Genomic DNA, 19259 nt, shown 5'->3' with positions numbered 1-19259 from the left:
GAACTTAGTAGCGAAAAGAAACCATTTAATAAGCCGTGCGTAGAGATTTAGGATCTACGGACATGTAGTAACGTAGCGAGGTTAAATGATGGCACGTTCATAAAACAGCTTTTAGCCCCCGCCATAATGAGTGGTAACTGTAAATGATGGCCGGGCTGAGGTATAATTTTTCGCCCCCTAGCATAATTGGCTTTAATACCACTAACGTTTTCTTTCCATTGTGTTCTAGACATTTATAGACCTTTTGCAAGCCCGGCTGTAAGCTTCTGAGGATAAAAAGATGGCAAAAAGATTCTATTTTCTGAAAATAGGAAATTACCCTTTAAGTTGCTTACGGCCACAGTAGCGTTTTCATTATTCTTAAAAGTAATAAGTTTTGCGTGATTTTCATGTATTGGATATTCCTTCAGATAACAATATACAGGGTGAAAAAAAAAATCTTATTTTTGAAATTACTGCACATGTTACAATAAGTGATACATGTATTTAAAGAGAAATATGCCACATTTTTTTCAATTACAAATGTTCGATGTGTGACCGTCTTGTTACACGGCATGCGTTCAAACTGTAATCCAGTTCGTTCCAAACATTTTGCAGCATTTTGTTTTGTCTGTTATCTTTGACATAACCCTACAAAAAGAAATCATTGAGACAAGACATTGCTTATGTGCCACCAATGCCGAAAACAGAGCCAGAATTTAAAGAACGCATTTGTGTAGGTTTCAGAATCATTGACAGAATGATATTACAAAATGTTTGGAACGAACTGGATTACAGATTGGACGTATGAAGTGTAACAAGAGGGTCACACATAGAACATTTGTAACTGAAAAAAACTTGATATTTTTCTCTTGAAATTCATGCATTACTTATTGTAATATGTGCAGTAGTTTCAAAAATATGATTTTTTAAAATCTTGTCTATCATTTGTACTCACCATGTATAATCAGTTTTTTAAACGTAGAGCAGATAGCAAAGATAAATTTTGTCATAAATAATTTTTAATTGATATCGAAAAATTAGGGTTAAATAGATAAATCAGATAAAGGACCTTCTTTACTAAAAAGAAACATATAAAAACAATTTCCCATTTAATTATTATAATTTATATGATTAATTATGACTTTTCATTGAACAAAAAATCTTTAACGCAGTAGTTAACTTTTAAAATCATTTATTAATTCAGGGAAAGAGGACATTATTTAATTCTAATAATATTTTTTTTGAATATACATTGGTGTTTCTAGTTAAACACACTGAAAAACTTCTAAAAGTAATTTGTGTCTTAAACTTCTTTCATGTACCTTTTTGCTCTGTATATCATATCATATTGGTTAAAACAGAGGGAATAACTACTGTTTTTAAGTCAAAGATAAAGCTCCTTCATGTGTCTTCGAAACTTTTGTGCCATTATCAAAACTAAATAATCAACTTTGAAAGCGTTTTCTATCATGAATAATAATACATGTGAAAAGCACAGCGTAATTACAAAAGAATATATCAAATCTGAAAATTTGTATCTTCGCAACTAAATAAATGAACTTCAGAATGTCTCCCTCACAATGATATATTGAATATCATTATGAGACAGACATTCTGAAATTTCATTTGTTCGTCAGAAATATGACTATGTAGGAGCATCCTCATTAGAACTACAATAATTTGATTTTTGTGTTAACATCAAAGTGATGAGATTACAACAGAAAATGCTCTGTATTATACAATTTGGTTGGTTAAGTTTATTGAAAGACTATTTCGTCAGAAGTATGGAATTATTCCTTCCAAAAGTTGGAGTATCATAGCTGGTTTCGCCAGTTTGAAAAACAACGTCTTTGTGTCGAAATGATTGAGAAAGTAATTTTTTTTTCAAACCTGGCACTACATCATAGAACATGCTTCAAAGAGGCAAGGATGACTTTGGATACCAAGTATATACTTGCCAAATTTCTCATGGTCTTTTAAGTTCTACATCAGCCTATATTTGAAAGTTAAATCCAGTCCAAATCTAAAAATTCACTTTATGTTTCAATCCTGAATTATTGTGAAGTATTTGAGTTTGATATTTTATTCCTCCATATATTCTTCCACGAAAGTAGTTACAATATATATATATATATATATATATATATATATATATATATATATATATATATATATATATATATATATATATATATATATATATATATATATATATATATATATATACTAGGATAAAAAAAGTGCTGTAATTTTTTTTTTATTTACATACGAAAATAAACGAAAATTACTAATTTTAAGACTTTCCGTATAACTAAAATTTAATGAGATTAATTTTATACGTATAAAATTATTTTATTATATTACCATTCATGTATTAAGATTTTTTTTTCTCCGGCAGACCTGAATACACGAGTTTTATAATTAAAAAAAAAAAAAAAAAACCTAGTTATACGGTGTATAGAATAAAATAAATTGAGCAAAACTGTTTATTTTTTATATTTCTGAACTGTAAATATATGAAAATTATAAAAGGAACTTTAAAAAATTAATAAAATTTACAGTTATAATGGAAACCATTTTCAAATTTCAGGATAAAAAATACATTTCCCGAAATCCTGCATTTTTTATCAAAATGTATGTCTATATATCTCAGTCTGAGAGCTATTGACCTAGATAAAGTATCGTAGGTTCCAGAGGTTGTATTTAATTCAGACTCAGAAACATTATTCTTTTATTTCTCATTTAAAATCGTAAATAAACAATATTAATGTTAATATTTTATTTAATATTTTACAATGCCGTCATTCAGTACAACTTTATATACGGCAACAATTTTTGTTTTGAGATTTGCAAATAAAATTAATTTTCTCTTTCTTTATGAAACATTTGTTGTTTCACTTATTTTAAATGCAATATAGGATAATTAAGAAATTGTTAGAATCGAAAAGCTGCATACAGTGAATTTTAGAATTAGTAGTCTAGATCTCAATTTAGATTTCAATAATATTTGGTCAAGATACTTTCATGAAAAATGCTTTAGAATGGTTTATTTGGTTAAAATAATCATGATGTTCCTCAACATATATCTACGAAGTGAATATAAAACGCTTTTATTTTTTCCGTCATTTTTATTTTTAATCTGTCAAAAATTCGCTAATGAAGTAAGTACAATTGATTATCTATTTATTTATTAATTAACTGAAACTTAGAAGAGTGAAAGTAACTTTTAGAAAGGTAAAGGTGCGGTAGAATATTGGCTCCAGAACAGGAGAGTAGCAGATTTCGCTTAAGATGGATCAGACGTATGCCTGCTACACTTAAATCCGTTGGGGGTAATTCGTCCTTTCGCCAATTGGGCGCAGTGGCAGATTTAGCCAATACGAGGCAGCACTCAAAATTGCCTTGAAGCTCCTATCTTTATCCAATGGTGTAAAATTGTATAACTTTAGCAGTGTGATTCATATCGTTTAGATTTTGAATCCTCCCTCCAAGATCTTAAGGCATGAGATGAGTGCTTCTATGCTTCTAACAATTGCTCAAAAATCCGAGACAGATTTAGTGGTAAAAGAAACTAAGAAGTGAATAGTTTAATAAAATTTATTGTTTTAGTTTAGTATTCACTAGCGCAGTGAGGGCTCGCCAGCATATACACGATCAATACGGGGGAAAATTATTGAAAATTGTCGTTTAATTACAACTCATCACAATTTTTTACTTTAAATGTCATATTTCAAATTTTCTGTTTTTCAACAGCATCTTTAATCGCATTATCATCATTTAAAAACCTTCCAGGAGAAGAAAGGGAAAAAGGAGGGAAGGTAGTGAAAGATAGATTTCTGAATTTCTCTACAATTAGGGATAAGTTGTTGCAGCTGCTATAATACCGTATCCTTCTGTTTATACGTCATTTCTAAATTGCAGTAATAGTTTATTAGAATAAATTTTTTACTACTGTTGGGAAACAATTCTTAGGGCTATTTCGATATACATTAAGCCGCAAGCCTAATTTAGCATCTTTTTGGTCTAGTCTGCCATATCCACTCGTAGAAACACATGTACATTGTAAGTGTCCAGATGACCACAGCTGTGTACCAAACAAAACATAAATAAAAAAGTATTTACTTGCTGTAGGTAAGATTTTACAATGTAGCGATTAGGCTACTGTCACAATCAATCAGTGGTCAGAGGGAGAGTTTACGACTTATTCCTCCGAAAAATAGGCGGGGTTAAAGGATTATGGGGGAAGGTGCAGAATATTAAATATATATACATATATATGACCAAAATATAGCTTTTGTATATTTTTTAACCCCTTCAGACCTGGTCTCGGGTATATCGGACATCAACACTGAATAGCTGTTATTTATCCAATAATGACGGAATTCCATTCTATTTTTTTTAGTTGATTCCCTACTTTCATATTATTATTAACTTTGTAAAAATTTCTGGTTGCGGGACTGACAATTGATTAATTTATTTACTTTTTTGGAATCACGTATTCTTTCCCCAAAAATGAGTTCTACTCTTTTAAGTTATTATTAGTATTTAATCTTTTATTTGCCATTTCCAATGCTTGTATGATGATTTTTTACTATTTGGTAAACATTATATAATGAATTTTGTTGGTATTTCATATTTTTCGTTAGTAAAAATATTTAAATCAAAATGTATGTCTGCTATACCGGACATTCCGACTCACTCAGTGCATGCTTCGAGCAGCTGTAATGCTGCTAAGCTGCAACCTGAATTTATTATTTTTATTCTATTCAAATCTTTTTTTTAACAGAATAGTATAATAAATTCTGTAGATGTAAAATATGACATTGATATAACTATTTAATTTTTTTGAATTTCTCTGTATATTAGATTATCAAACCCGCATGATCAAGTTTTGATTTATCAAAATCTTGAAAATATGATATTTCTAAGTTGAGTACAGAGGTAAGACTAACAACATATATTAAATACAAAGTGTGCTTTTATCTAGAAAAACTAAAAAATTATTTCAAGAATTTCCATGAAAAATTATACCATGTACTTTACATACTCTCTTCGCAGTGATTATTTTTTCAGACATTTAAGTAAACTTTTCACATTGTATAATTGTTTTTATCTAACTTTCCTTATTTACTGAATAGCTATTTACAATATATATTCACTAAATTGACAATAAAATTCTGAAAGTTACAAATTATACATTTTACTTTTAAAAATTAGAAGAAAAAAAAATGAATACAAGTTTTTCTTTTTGTTGCGTTTTTTATTAAGAAATAATAAAATTAAAAATAAGCGATATTAAAGAAAGTACTATCAGATTATCAAAAATATATTTGCAGTTTTATATACTGCACAATAATATAAAGTAGAAATGAGTTTCTATAGACAATTTTCTAATTTTTTTTTATTTTTGAAAAAATAATATCAGTAAAATTTATAATGTTTTATATTAATATAGAAAGTTCTAAAACTTAAAACCAACACGTTAAAAGATAAAATTTTGTTAAATGCATTTTACAGCTGTTGTTTCGGAATACTGGACATTCCGACTTCGTAATTGTAACTTTTTAAATTTTTCATCTATAGACTTTAAATTTTGTTTATAAGATACTCTATGCTGTAGTACCCAGTATACCAAATAATATATATTATATATATATTTGTTTAATACTTCATAATTTCGTCTAAAAGGTAAAAAAGATTAAAATATGTATCGGGAAAAAAAATATCAAAATGGATGTTTCTGGCGTACTATTTTTATTTTATTTATGATAGAATTTTTTCTGAAATTGTTTACATGGCAAAGTTGTAATTTTTCGACTTTTAATAAATATTTAAAAATGCTTTGAGAAGTCCAAAAAATATTCCTTTGGCAGAAACTTTTATTTTTATTCCCTCTACCAATATCAGTTGATTACATTAAAAGAGAGAGAGAGAGATTTCGTTTCAAAATTGTAGATGGAGTATTCAGTGCACTCTTAAAATTTAAAAATTTGCTTTCTAGTGACACTAATTTCATTATTATACTCTTTTTCTTAATTTTTTTTAACTAAGACAAGCAACTGAAATACTTCAATTCATTAGATCCGGTCTTTGGATATATATCAATACCAAATACTGGTACCCGCATCTCCTTATTTATTAAAATACATGAAAAGGATATTGTGCGTGTATTATCCGATTCCGCAAACCAGGTCGTCTCTTCGAATATGCAATAGATGGCAGCACTTTTTTACTTGTTGAAATTAATATGACGCTGCGGATTTATATACATTGCTATTTATTCTGTACAGTAAATAGCAATTTGAAAAAAAATACTTGAATAAGCATAAATCTCTACTATATATTTTACATTTAATTAAAAATTAGAATTGCAACACGCGTAGAAATCAAATAATGTGTGCATTGAATTCTGATTGCTTATGCACTCTTCAAGCCGACCCTTATTGTAAAACAATACAAGTCTTCTATTGCAGTTTCTAAGGAAATGGAAATGCAATGATACGATATTGAGAACGTACCGATACTCCACTGTTACATTGGTTTGGTTTTATGGCGTCAATGATTTAAATTGCAATTAAAGAATAGTCGTTTGGTCGGTCAAAATACATTTCGCATAAATTAAATCGGAATGACGTTCACGCTTGTTATATATAATTCTTAATGCATTTGGTTCACCAAAATCAGAATACACACCTTACTGTTCTTGAAATGTACAAAGCGGTAATGAGTAATTTTTTTCAATTCAATATCGTAGGCAAAAAATAATAACAGTCTAGATTTACTTGAGACTATCTTGTTTCCGTTACTTGTGGCAATTTTATAACATTTTTAGAGCAGATATTATACAATACCATGAAGTTCAAATGTGATTACTTTCAATATTGCACGAAGAACTGTCATGCAATAGAAAATATTTAATTACGAATAAGAATATTAGATTTCTTCAGACAGAATCCCTACACTAAAAACTGCCACTCTTATTTGCAAGAGGATTGCCCTTCAGCTTTACTTTTAAAGTCTACAATTCAATAAACTTTCTCTCATTTTATAAATGCATAGCTTAGTGTAAAACCTAAGCAACTTTTTAGGCAGTATGCACAAACATTTTTGCCAACTTTCCATATGCAACAAATCAAACTAGATTTTAAAATAAATGTGGTACTGAAAGTTTAACTTCCTGTTTTTGATTAATATCATCTGATGCATAGACTAGAAACAGTCAATCATAAAAATGCTGGATTTAAAATGATTGCATTGTCACACTTGAAAGCAAAAATTAACACTGTTCACTTAATTTAATACAATAGCATTTTCAACAATGAGGACAAAATACTTCTTTGAAAATGAATAGCTTATGAGGAATGAGAGAAGAAGATCCTCCTTGAGGAAATAGTCATTTTTGATATTTTATGAATAGTTAATCATATTTTTTACCAATTTGATAACAAAACTCACTCGTTCACAAAACACAACCTTTTATTTCAACATCTAAATGACATACATGTACATATATAAACATTTAAAAACAGCATGAACAACATTGCAAAGAACTGCTATTAGAATTCTGCAAGAACACAAAAAGAAAATTTTAAGCAGAAGGGGTTCACAGTAACCCTCTCCAATCAATGATGCGATTGATGAGAATTGCATACAAAATATATAATATGGTAACAGTCAATAATGTTAACTGTAGTATATGCAAAAATTTGATAGTACAAAAATTAAATTTTTCAGACATTTTCAAAAACACTTTTAGAAAACTATGAATATTTTAGCTCATTCCTCATCAAATATATTTCCTTTCATCTAATAGTTTAGGAAGATTTTGCATCAAAATCATGATATCAAATAAATGTAATTATTTAACCAAGTTATATTTAGATATTGCATTTTAACTTATAAAATGAGTTACTATGGAAAGTTATTATAATATTAAGTTACAATCAGAATATGATGGAACATTTGAATCAGCAGAACTATCTGAAGCTATCTGGGCCACAGTGACTTATAGCATGCACAAGCAAGAGATACATATCAAAATTTTGCTTTTATCATAAAGAGTAGCATCAATATGCAAGATAATATAGTAAAAATTTATTCATATTAGTAGACAGTATTCTTGTTGATTAATAGGTTAATGTTAAAAGTACAAATGATAATTTTTCATTGAATTGTGAAATAAAATCTACTGAACATTTTCATTCCATACATGCAGATATGAGAAGTAATATCTTCAATAAAACTTTTAAATTCCAACATTATAAAATTCTATATGATTTTTAACCTTTGGAAATGATTCACTGATTTTTACTGAAAAGATAATTCAAACATCAGTAAATGATTTCCTTTTCAAAAATTTTAGATTATAAATTAATGGATTCAATTGCACTTTCAGTCTGATAGTAGCAATTAATTAGAATAAATTGTGCCAAAGTCAATACTATTATTTTTTATCTACCTCATTTAAGTTGGCTTTATCAAATGAAAGAAATACACTATTTCATCTTCCAACACACAGATTTTTTTCTAAACCCCTTCAATACAACTGGATCCTACATCATGTCAAGAAAGAAATTGATGTCAAGAAAGAAAGAAAGGGTGGCATAGCTAGTTTTATGGCCCTCTGAAGCAATGTTACTGCAATCTATTGATTTTTCACTTAAGTTAACATGTTACAAGAATTGAATATTAAATGGAATATAAATATACTTTGGTTCTCATTATATAAAATACAGACTAAATTCATATCCCTAGTTATTTACAACAGCATCTATTTTCCACAAAAAATAGTGAATTTTGCATGTACATATGACACAATGAAATTCCCACACAAAACACTGGAAATTAATTTAAATGGGAAAACATATATTATGCAGAGAAGGATTTCATTTTTTTCATCACAGAATTAAAGCAAATTTTCTAATAATATTTTCTTGGATTATTGTGAATATATAATCATTCACAAAAGTATTTTTTTGTTAAATTACAACATTTATTCCATAAATATTGATTCAGTAATGAAAAAAATCTAGGGAATAATGAATAATTTATACAAAATTTCACACAAATAATCAACTAAAGCAGAATTTTCTTAAAAGAAAAAAAAATTCATAATAACAATGTAAATTCAATGGAGGCCCCAGCATAATTAAGAACTAAAATAATGTTCTGAACGGTAATAGAGGGACGGAAAGAAGATAGAAAGAAATTAAAAATGTTTTGAAATATGCAAAGTTTGAAAATATATTACATTTTAGTGCAAGTGTGCAACATATTATAAACATAAAGTACGGCCATTTACCTCACTGAATAGGTTAAATTGCATCTATTACTTTGATAATTCATACTATAAAATGCTTAATATTATTAGATATAATCATGTCCATGGCAAGGAAGTCTCCCTCTGGGTGTCAAGACTTGGTTTCAAAAAAAGAAAAACTAAATTTCAAAAAGTCGTGAGTATATCTGTTTTCTTCTCTATGATGTAATTCTCACAATGAAATTGCTTCAACTTCAGAAGTTACAATTCAAGCTTCAACTGGTGAAGAAAGTTTTGCACAAACTACATAATCTTACAATGAAAGAATAGAAACTGAAAATCCTTGAAGAACTGTATGTTTATATAAATAGGTTTGAATTAGAAAATAACGACAAAAATGACAACAACAAATGTGATCAAGTGCATATAAATGATTCAGGTTTATGAACGAGCATTATAAATGATAAGTTTAAAATATTTTGTGTTAAAAACAGACCTGTTGAACACAAAGGAGTTTTTGCTAAGAATGCTGAAGGTAGATCATTTTCCACTACTTATTTTTTTAGAAGTGCTAAAATGGTGAAATGATCACCGAAAGACTAGTTTTTTTTCTTCTTTTTTTGTACATTTTCCTGAAGAAATGAAAAATCTACACTATTTACAGGTGTTTATAATAACTAGTGAAAGTAATCAACTATAATTCCAGACCATGAGTATTCCATTTGTCAATTCATTTATTGCTTAGAAAGAGTTACTGAAACGACTAAATTTATGTTCGACTCTGATAAAACAAATGAAGTTAATATAAATAAGGAAACAGAATGGCTTAAATCACTATTTCAAAGAATTGTAGATGCGATTCTTTTTTTAGCATGCAAGAATCCTCCACTTCAAGGAAACCGTGAAATAATAGGAACGCCTAATAATGGAAATTTTTTAAGTTTAATCGAATTATTAAGTAAATACGACTCTGGGCTTATAGTTCATATAAACAGAATAAAAAAATTCTAAAAATAGTATGGTGCATGATTTAGCCATACATCACAAGAACAAATTATTCCTGCAGTTAAGAAATGAAGTTCTTAACAAAATTGAAGACTATACAAAAGTAGTCATGTATTACAGTATCCAAATAGATTCTACTTCTGATATTTCCCATAAAAATCAAACTCCAGGCTTTATTAGGCATGCAAATTTTGAAAAAAAAAAAAAAAAAAAGATTAAGTATAAATAAGTCATTCATACGGTTTATTGAAGTAACTAACTGATGTGACTGGAGAAGGACTAGCAAAAGCTCTATTGGAAATATTAAGTGAGCTTGATTTAGTTATTATGAATTGTAGTGAGTGGACAGGCATATGACAACATTAGTAACATGAAAGGGAAATATAAAGGTGTACAATCTAGAATAATTGCTCTAAATCCTTACACAATTTATGTGCCTTATCTATCACACTCTTTTAATTTAATAATTTGTATTGCCACTTCCAGCAAAATTGAATGTACATTTTTTTTTTTTTTTTTGGATATTGCAACATTTATATTGCTTATTTTCTGCTTATACAATAAAAAAAAAAAAAAAAATTCTACAAATCTTTTAAACATTACTCTTAAACCATTATGCAACACTTGTTGGGAAGCCAAAATAGGTATGATTAAAGCAGTATACATACAGTTTTAACAAACTTGTAATGCCCTAAAAGAATTTATTGATGCAAATAACAATAATTCAGCGGTTCAAAAGCTAAAGGTCTATAGGATTTATTACAAGAAATGGCATTTATTTCAAGCTTAATAGTACGGTTTACAATATTGTCAAAAATGAGCACTACCAATAAAATATTTCAAGTAAAAACAATTGTTCTTGACTAGGCTTTTAATTTATCCAATAAAATTAAAACTAATATTCAAAATTTAATTCATTTATAGATGAAGCAAAACTGATAGAATGCAATTTAAATCTTTCGGAACATTTTCCTGAAAAAAGAATTAGAAAAAGCAAAAAATTATATTTCAAAACAGCAGAAGATGAAATTATAGAAAACCCAGTAGAGAAATTTAGATGTTATTTTTTAACTCTGTAACTGATACTGTTATTCTACAGACAGAAGATAGATTTTAAATTAATCACTGACATAAAAACTTTAGAAAAACATGAATTAGAAAATTTTTTAATGTTTTACAATAGCGATGTAGATGAAAACCTAAACCAAATAATTGTTTGGGTACGGGATTTGATTCTGAATGAAAGGGATGTAAATAACGCTCAACACATATTGCAATATATACTAATTAATGATTATAATGATTTTTTTCTAAAGGTAATAACTGTATTAAATCTTTTCTTTACATTGCCAGATACTACAATAAATTCTGAGCACTCTTTCAGAAAAGTAAAATTAATAGAGAATTATCTTGGGTCAAGCATGTGTGCATAACTCTTAAATGCTCTTGTTATACTAAGCATTGAAAAAGAAACTTCAAAAATTGTAATTTTTTCTAAACTAATTAATAGCAAAAACGAAAGCACGCATTAAATAAACATGCAATAGTAATGTGTGTTCATATTATTATTATTATTTTTACTTTGCAAAAAATTTAGGACCCCAAATAGCTTCTTGCACCTTTCATAGAGAAGGCTGGCTCTGATGGTGAGATAAACCTTTTAAGAAGGAACAATGATGTAAATTTACATGAATATATTTCACAAATGAAAAGGAAAATTTTCACAATAATAACTGTAATCCATTGACGAGATAATCCCAATAAAATGGGACAGTGACATAAATTCACATGGAAATTATTATAGATAAGAAGGAAAAATTTCACAATAACAATTGTATTTCATTGGTGAAGTAAACTCCACAAGAAGGAACAATGATATATATTCACACAAAGACATTACAAATTACAGGAAAATTTTCACAATAACTAATTCATTGGTGGTGTAAATTACTTAAAATGGAACAATGATAAATTCACAAGAAGACATATTACCACTAAGGATATACTTCATAATAACTGCATTTCATTGATGTGATAAAACATTTAATATGAAACAATGACATTAATGTACATGAAGATACTTCACAAATTAAAAGGAAATTTTTCTCAATCACATGTGTGATCCATTGATGAGATAAACCCCATGAAATGGAATAATGACAAATTCACACAAAGCAAGTTTTCACAATTTTAATTCATTGATGAAGTAAACCACATAGGATGGAACAATGACATTATTTTGCATGAAGACATATTACAATTGGAAAGAAATTTTTCACAATAACTATTGTTCATTAATAAGGTAAAATACACAAGATTAAGCAGTGACAAAGTTTCACATGGAGATTATAAATAAGAAAAATTTTCAGAATAACAATTGTATTTTACTGTTAAAGTAAATCCCACAAGAAGGAACAATGGAAGGAATATATATTTACACACACAAATTACAAATTAAAAGAAAAATTTTCTTAATAACTGTAATTTTTTAAGGTAGTAAATCTTAAGATGAAACAATGATAAATTTACATGAAGAATTACAATTAAAGAAATTATTCACAATAACTGCAACTCACTGAGGTAAAACATATAACATGGAACAATGACATTAATTTGTATGATTATGCTTCACAAATTAAAAGGGAAAATGTTCCAGTATACCGACAGTTAAGAATTGCAAAAGAATAAATATTTTCTGTACATATTAAAAATACTATTACGATGTCTTATAAACAATAAAAATTTTTTTAATTATAATACAGAACTAAATTAAAATCTTTAATCAATATTCTTTATTTTTACTTTAACATTTTTCATAAAATAGTTGTAGTTCATGTACAACTCAACCACTGTAAAAAGTAGTAAACAAAACAGCATTAGGGCTGCTGGAAGATCATTTCATTGGGTTACCATATTGACGACAAACTCGGAGATACACTAAAGTACGTCAGCCATAAATTGATACAATAACATATTACAAATTAAAAGGAATTTTTTTCATAATAACTGTAATTCATTGATGGGGCAAATCAAATAAGATGGAACTTTATCATACATATACATGAAGATATATTGCAAATTAAAAAGAAAACTTTCTCCGCAAGAATTATATTTCATTGGTGAAGTAAACCACATATGAAAATGATATGAATTTACATAAAAGCTTATTACAAGTTAAAAGGAAAACTTTCATATTAACTAATTTCTAGATGCAGTAAATTCCACAAAATGGAACAATACCAAATTCATATGAATATATGCTGCAGTTTAAAATGAAAATTTTCACAATAACTGTTATTCATTAATAAGGTAAAATACACAAGATGGAGCAGTAACAAGGATTTACATAGAGATTATAAATAAGAAAAATTTTCGGAATAACAATTGTATTTTACTGGCGAAGTAAATCCCACAAGATGGAACAATGGAAGGAATATATATTCACACAGACAATTTACAAGGAAAATTTTCACAATAACTAATTCTTTGGAGGTAGTAAATCTTAAGATGGAACAATGATAAATTCACATGACGAATTACAATTAAGGAAATTTTTCACACTAGCTGTAACTTGTTGAGGTAAAACACATAACATATAACAATGACATTAATTCATACGAAGATGCTTCACAAATTAAAAGGGAAAATTTCCAGTAAACTGACAATTAAGGATTGAAAAAGAATAAATATTTTCTGTTTGTATTCATATTAAAAATAACATTACAATGTCTTATTAACAATACAATTTTTTAAAATTATAATACAGAACTAAATTAAAATCTTTAATTGATATTTTTTATATTTAATTTAACATTTTTCATAAACTAGTTGTAGTTCATGTACAACTCAACCACTGTAAAAAGTAGTAAACAAAACAGCATTAGGGTTGCTGGAAGATCATTTCCTTGGGTTACCATATTGATGACAAACTCGGGAACACACTAAAGTACAAGTCAACCATAAATTCATATAATAAAATGTTGCAAATTAAAAGGAAGGGCACTTACGTATTAACGCCACCGCAGCTACAGATTTTGCGGTTTTTAAGTGTTGTGTGCGAACAACAGGATTGCTCTTTATTGGCGCATTAGTGCATAAAACGCCAAATCTGTAGCTGCGGTGGTGAAGATATATTGTAAATTAAAAGGAAAACTTTCTCAATAAGAATTGTATTTCATTGGTGAAGTAAACTTCATAAGAAAATGATATAAATTTACATAAAAGCATATTACAAATTAAAAGGAAAATTTTCATATTAACTAATTCCTAGATGCAGTAAATCCCACATAATGGAACAATGCCAAATTCATATGATTATACGCTGCAGTTTAAAAGGAAAATTTTTACAATAACTGTAAGTCATTGATAAGAAATAGCATATAACAAAATAATATATTATAAATTAAGCAAATTCATCTTTTCAGCAGTAAGCATAAATGAAATTTTTTTTTAAGTTCGTAACTCATGAGCAAACATAAACAAAACATATAATTAGATGCGGGGGGGGGGGGGGGGGATGAATTTGTTATAAGTTTAAAAAGAAATTATTTGATAGAAGCAACTGTACATCTATCTAAATAACCAAAGCCAGTTTTTTTTTTTTCTTATTAGCTTGAAAAACTTTTTTTCTTTTATATATTTTTTAATGATATCCGACAGTAATGCTTCACCAAGAATTTCAAATTAGTCACTGATTCAAAGTTAATATAACTAACCTAAACAAGACAATTTTGACATGATACCAGGCAGGAATAACTATACTTCATATTTTTTATTGGCTTTATCATATGAAAGAAATATACTAATATTTTATCTTCAACACCTAGACTTCCTTTGAACCCACTTTTAAACAAATGGTTGCGAGGAAGGAAAAAAAGGAAGACATAACCGGTTTTACACCATTCTGATACCACTGTAATCTGTCTATTTTTTAAAAATCATTTTATAAGAATTTAATATTGACTGGAATATAATATACATTGATTTATTATATAAAATACGGACTAAATTCACATTCTTGGTCATATACAAAAGCACCAATGTTTCACAATAAATAGTGAACATTTCATATACACATAAATAAAGGAAGTTCCCATTTTAAAAACATGTGATCAATTCAGATGGGGAAAACATATTAAGTAGGTAAAGACTTAATTTTTACAGAACAGATTTAAAGCAAATTCTAGGATAATATTTTCTTAGCATTTACAATTTCTGACATATTAAAACTTCATTTCATTTAAGCATTTATTAATTTATTATAAAAATTTAATCTTGGGAATATTGAGCAATCTGCACCAAATTCAAAATAAATAGCAGATCAAAGTAGATATTTTTTTAAAAAGAAGATTTTCAAAATATAATTCATTGATGTGGTAAATAACAAATTCAAATGATGATATATTAGAAATCAAGTAATTTTATTGTTTCTTTTACATACATAATTTTTAAAAAAAATTATAGATGTTCAGTACTTATAAACCTAAACCAAATGCATCTTTTCTATATCCAATTACAAATTTAAAATATGTCTTGATATAAGTAATTAAACACATAACTTAAAAGGCTATCCTAGTGGTCAATGCCACAATGTACTTTTATAAAACTTGAAACAGGTTTTACCTTTACATATTTTTAATGATATCTGACAGTTAATGCTTTATCAGGAATCTCAAATTAGTTGTTGACTCTATGCCAATAAAACCAATCCAAACATACCAATCTTGCCTTGATACCTGCTGTGATAATTACATAATACCATGTGGCAAACAAAATTTATATAAACAATCTAAAAACTTAACTCAAAAATAAATTAAACTACTTAAAAACAAAGACATAAAATCACAGAACTTCAACTTAAATACATCTATAATAAATGATAAAATACAATGCAGCATGCAAACAAAGGATTTAATTTAGATAGGGAAGTTGGAAATAAGATTTCTTTTGAATATATATTTTATGATCGTGAACTACAACCAGGTTGACCTGGAGCATTAGGATCTTTTTCATAAAAATTAGATTCCAAATGAAGCTTTTCGACACCCTCATTCAATTTAGTAAGGTGGGGACAGATTAATTTATGAGTAAACCAATGCATCTTTTGGCATGCTTTATCACAATACTGAACCGATTTGCAAACAGAACATTTCTTTTCAGCATTCGGCTCCCAACAAGTTGAGCAAATACAAGTATTATCACTCATACGCTGACCATTTACAGCTTCCCCAATAATAGAAATTGCACTGGGTTCACCTCCAATTTCAACTGGTGATAGAGTTCTCACAAGCTGCAGAAATAAATGACATTCAACAAATGGATACCTTTGGATATCCTGTCGAAGAAATTTCTCCAGATTAACAGGGAAACCATTGACATCCCCTTTGATCAGATATTTAATGAAAGGATTTAAACATTCTCTAATTGATTTTCTTTCACTTTCCTCTGCAGATGCATGCTCAATGTAGTATTTCTCACATGCAGATAAAACATATGCCAAATGGTGGAACTTGAGAGACAGTAAATCATTATTTTCAACTCTCAAATATTTCTCAGCCATAGCATTAAAAACTCTTACAACTTTCCTTACACTGTGAAGAAGTACTGGATTACTCTGAACATACATTATCAATCTTACCGGATTAATATTCGTCATAATGGCCATTTTGTGAACAATGGTATTCATTGTTGGTGGAAGTCTGGGTTCTGTTTCTAACCCTTGTATTCTATTGAAATATTCGATTTCCTGGATAGGTATGAAATTATTGATTATACTTACGATATGATGATTTCCAACGAATGCAGCCATCTGGGCTGAGGTCTTATTGATGGAAGTGACATTTGAGGTTGAAGCTCCGTATTCCAAAAGCAGGCGAACTACGTCGGCTTTTCCAGCTACGCAAGCAAATGTAAGAGCAGTATAACGTGAAACCTGCCTTGTATAATTCACATCTGCTCCACAATCTAACAATAACTTACACAATTTAGTGCAGCCTTTGTATGCGGCATGTTGAAGAGGTGTCATGCCCTCGGCATCAACGCAATCAACATATATATTTTCTTCTTCAGTAATTAAGCGTTTAACTTCTTCATAATTTCGCTCTTGAGTATATTTAAAAAGCGCTTTTTCTTTTAGAGATAACTCACTTCGTGAAGAAGGCATAGCCATAGCCATCTTGACATATGGAATGCAGAACCACCGTTACGCAACCAAGGAAGAAGCAATCGATCGTCCAAAATGACGTTCCTTTGTTATTCTCGAACACGATGTCCACAAAGGAGAGGACAGAGGTTTCACTTCAACTTTTGGTTAACGATTGCAACGCCATCTCAATCCCGCAAGTCTAGAGAACTACAAAAGACAATACGGTGACATCACGTGGGTGACATATTGGATTTCTAGTGTTGGTTATTCTATTGTGCTTTTTCTCGAGCCTGCGTTCTCATTGCTCCTGAGATTAAATTTTATATTTTGCTTATTATTTTCCTGAATATAACTTTGTATACATATTCGTTTCTGTGTGTTCTGTTTTTTTTTTTTTTTTAATATTTTTCAGGATCGCTATGGATTTGAACGCCGAAGATGCCTATCCGAAAATTAGAAAAAAGAATAATTTAAGGACGTGTTCTGTGTGTGAAACTCCTGGACAAGTTTTATTCGGAATCACTCCAGATGAGGACAGGTATGATTTATCAGACTATTTGTATATTTGCATGATATGTGAGGTAACTTTCGTCTTTGCTTTTTCTCAGCCAGTACATACTGTTCATCATATGGATTAATATCTTAACTCGTATAATTGTATTTTAAAATTTGATGAAATGTAATTTCTGTTGATTATAAATATTTTCCAGATTCAAAAAATGATTCTTAGCCTTAAAATGGAGCATTCAACCAGAAAAATTAAAGTACATCTTAAGGTATGTAACAAACGTGTGAGAGTGTGTAACAAACATTTCTCCGATTCCTCTTTTACTAGCATGCTGAAGAATAGGTTAAACAAATTTGCATACACAATTATTATAGAAGGAATATCTACAGTAATCTGTAAATTCTAAAACAACATCAACCTATGGTGACTCTGCCTTTACCTGCATCCAATTGTTCATCTGTTGAAGATACTAAACATCTTGTATGTACTCCAACAATATCAACATATGCCACAAATAATCGCCTGCAGACAACTCTCAAAACAAAGAAAATAAAGATTTTGCTTTCAAGTGTTTCGAAAGGAAAGAAACGTCAATATGAAAATCATACCTTTTCTCGCCTTATGGGACAGTTACAGGCAAAATTTGCGGATAAGCCATATTTGTTTGAATTTATTCGATCGCAACTGCATATGTAAGGGAGGTCAAACAAAGGAAAGCGTAGTTCATCCACAGCAAAAGCATTTGCACTTAATATTTATTTACACAGTTCAAATGCATATCAGATGCTACAAAAAAACTGCTTTTCCAAGCAAAGCAACCTTACACAGGTAAATTGTTAATATTTTCCAAATGTATATTAATTAGTTTGTTTAAGATAATATTCTGAGTTTGTATCATTCGTAGAAAAGGATACTATTTCTGCATTACTTTTAATTTCTTCTTTGGTTAGCTGTTCTGCATTTTGCATCATTACCACCCAAAAGTTTTTACATTCTTTAATGACCATCCTAAAGTGATCATATTAAGCAGAGTCGACTGTAATGAAAAATATATGCCTGCAATAAACAAAAATATTAATCCTGATTATTTAATTATTTATAATAATTTTTTTTTATTTCAGATATACTTAATATGTTGCTAAAACTCCAGGATTTTGACCAAATTTGGTCAAGTGTTTAAAAACGCAATCATCCCGGATAAGTGATTCGGATAAATGATGTGTTCTTTCATTTTATGAAATGTCTATAAAACCAGGATTAACGTATGCTACAGACTTAGATTCAGTTGATGGGTTCACCACATTCAGAGAAGAAAACAGTGATAAACCACCATAAGCAACTCAGGCACTTGTATTCATGGC

The 19259-nt window shown here is 28.6% G+C and overlaps 1 protein-coding gene across 1 annotated transcript; it reads right to left on the bottom strand.

The window, feature by feature from the left end:
* Positions 1-7440: 7440 nt before the first annotated feature.
* On the bottom strand, positions 7441-17531 carry LOC129960946 (ankyrin repeat and MYND domain-containing protein 2-like). Its single transcript, XM_056074708.1, has one exon. It carries the CDS (start codon positions 17418-17420, stop codon positions 16206-16208), a length of 1215 nt encoding a protein of 404 aa, XP_055930683.1. The 5' UTR covers positions 17421-17531; the 3' UTR covers positions 7441-16205.
* Positions 17532-19259: the final 1728 nt, after the last annotated feature.

The sequence above is a fragment of the Argiope bruennichi genome, chromosome X2 (genome assembly GCF_947563725.1).
Source record: "Argiope bruennichi chromosome X2, qqArgBrue1.1, whole genome shotgun sequence".
Taxonomy (NCBI): Eukaryota; Metazoa; Arthropoda; class Arachnida; order Araneae; family Araneidae; genus Argiope; species Argiope bruennichi.
This window is presented reverse-complemented; position numbering and strand designations above follow the sequence as displayed.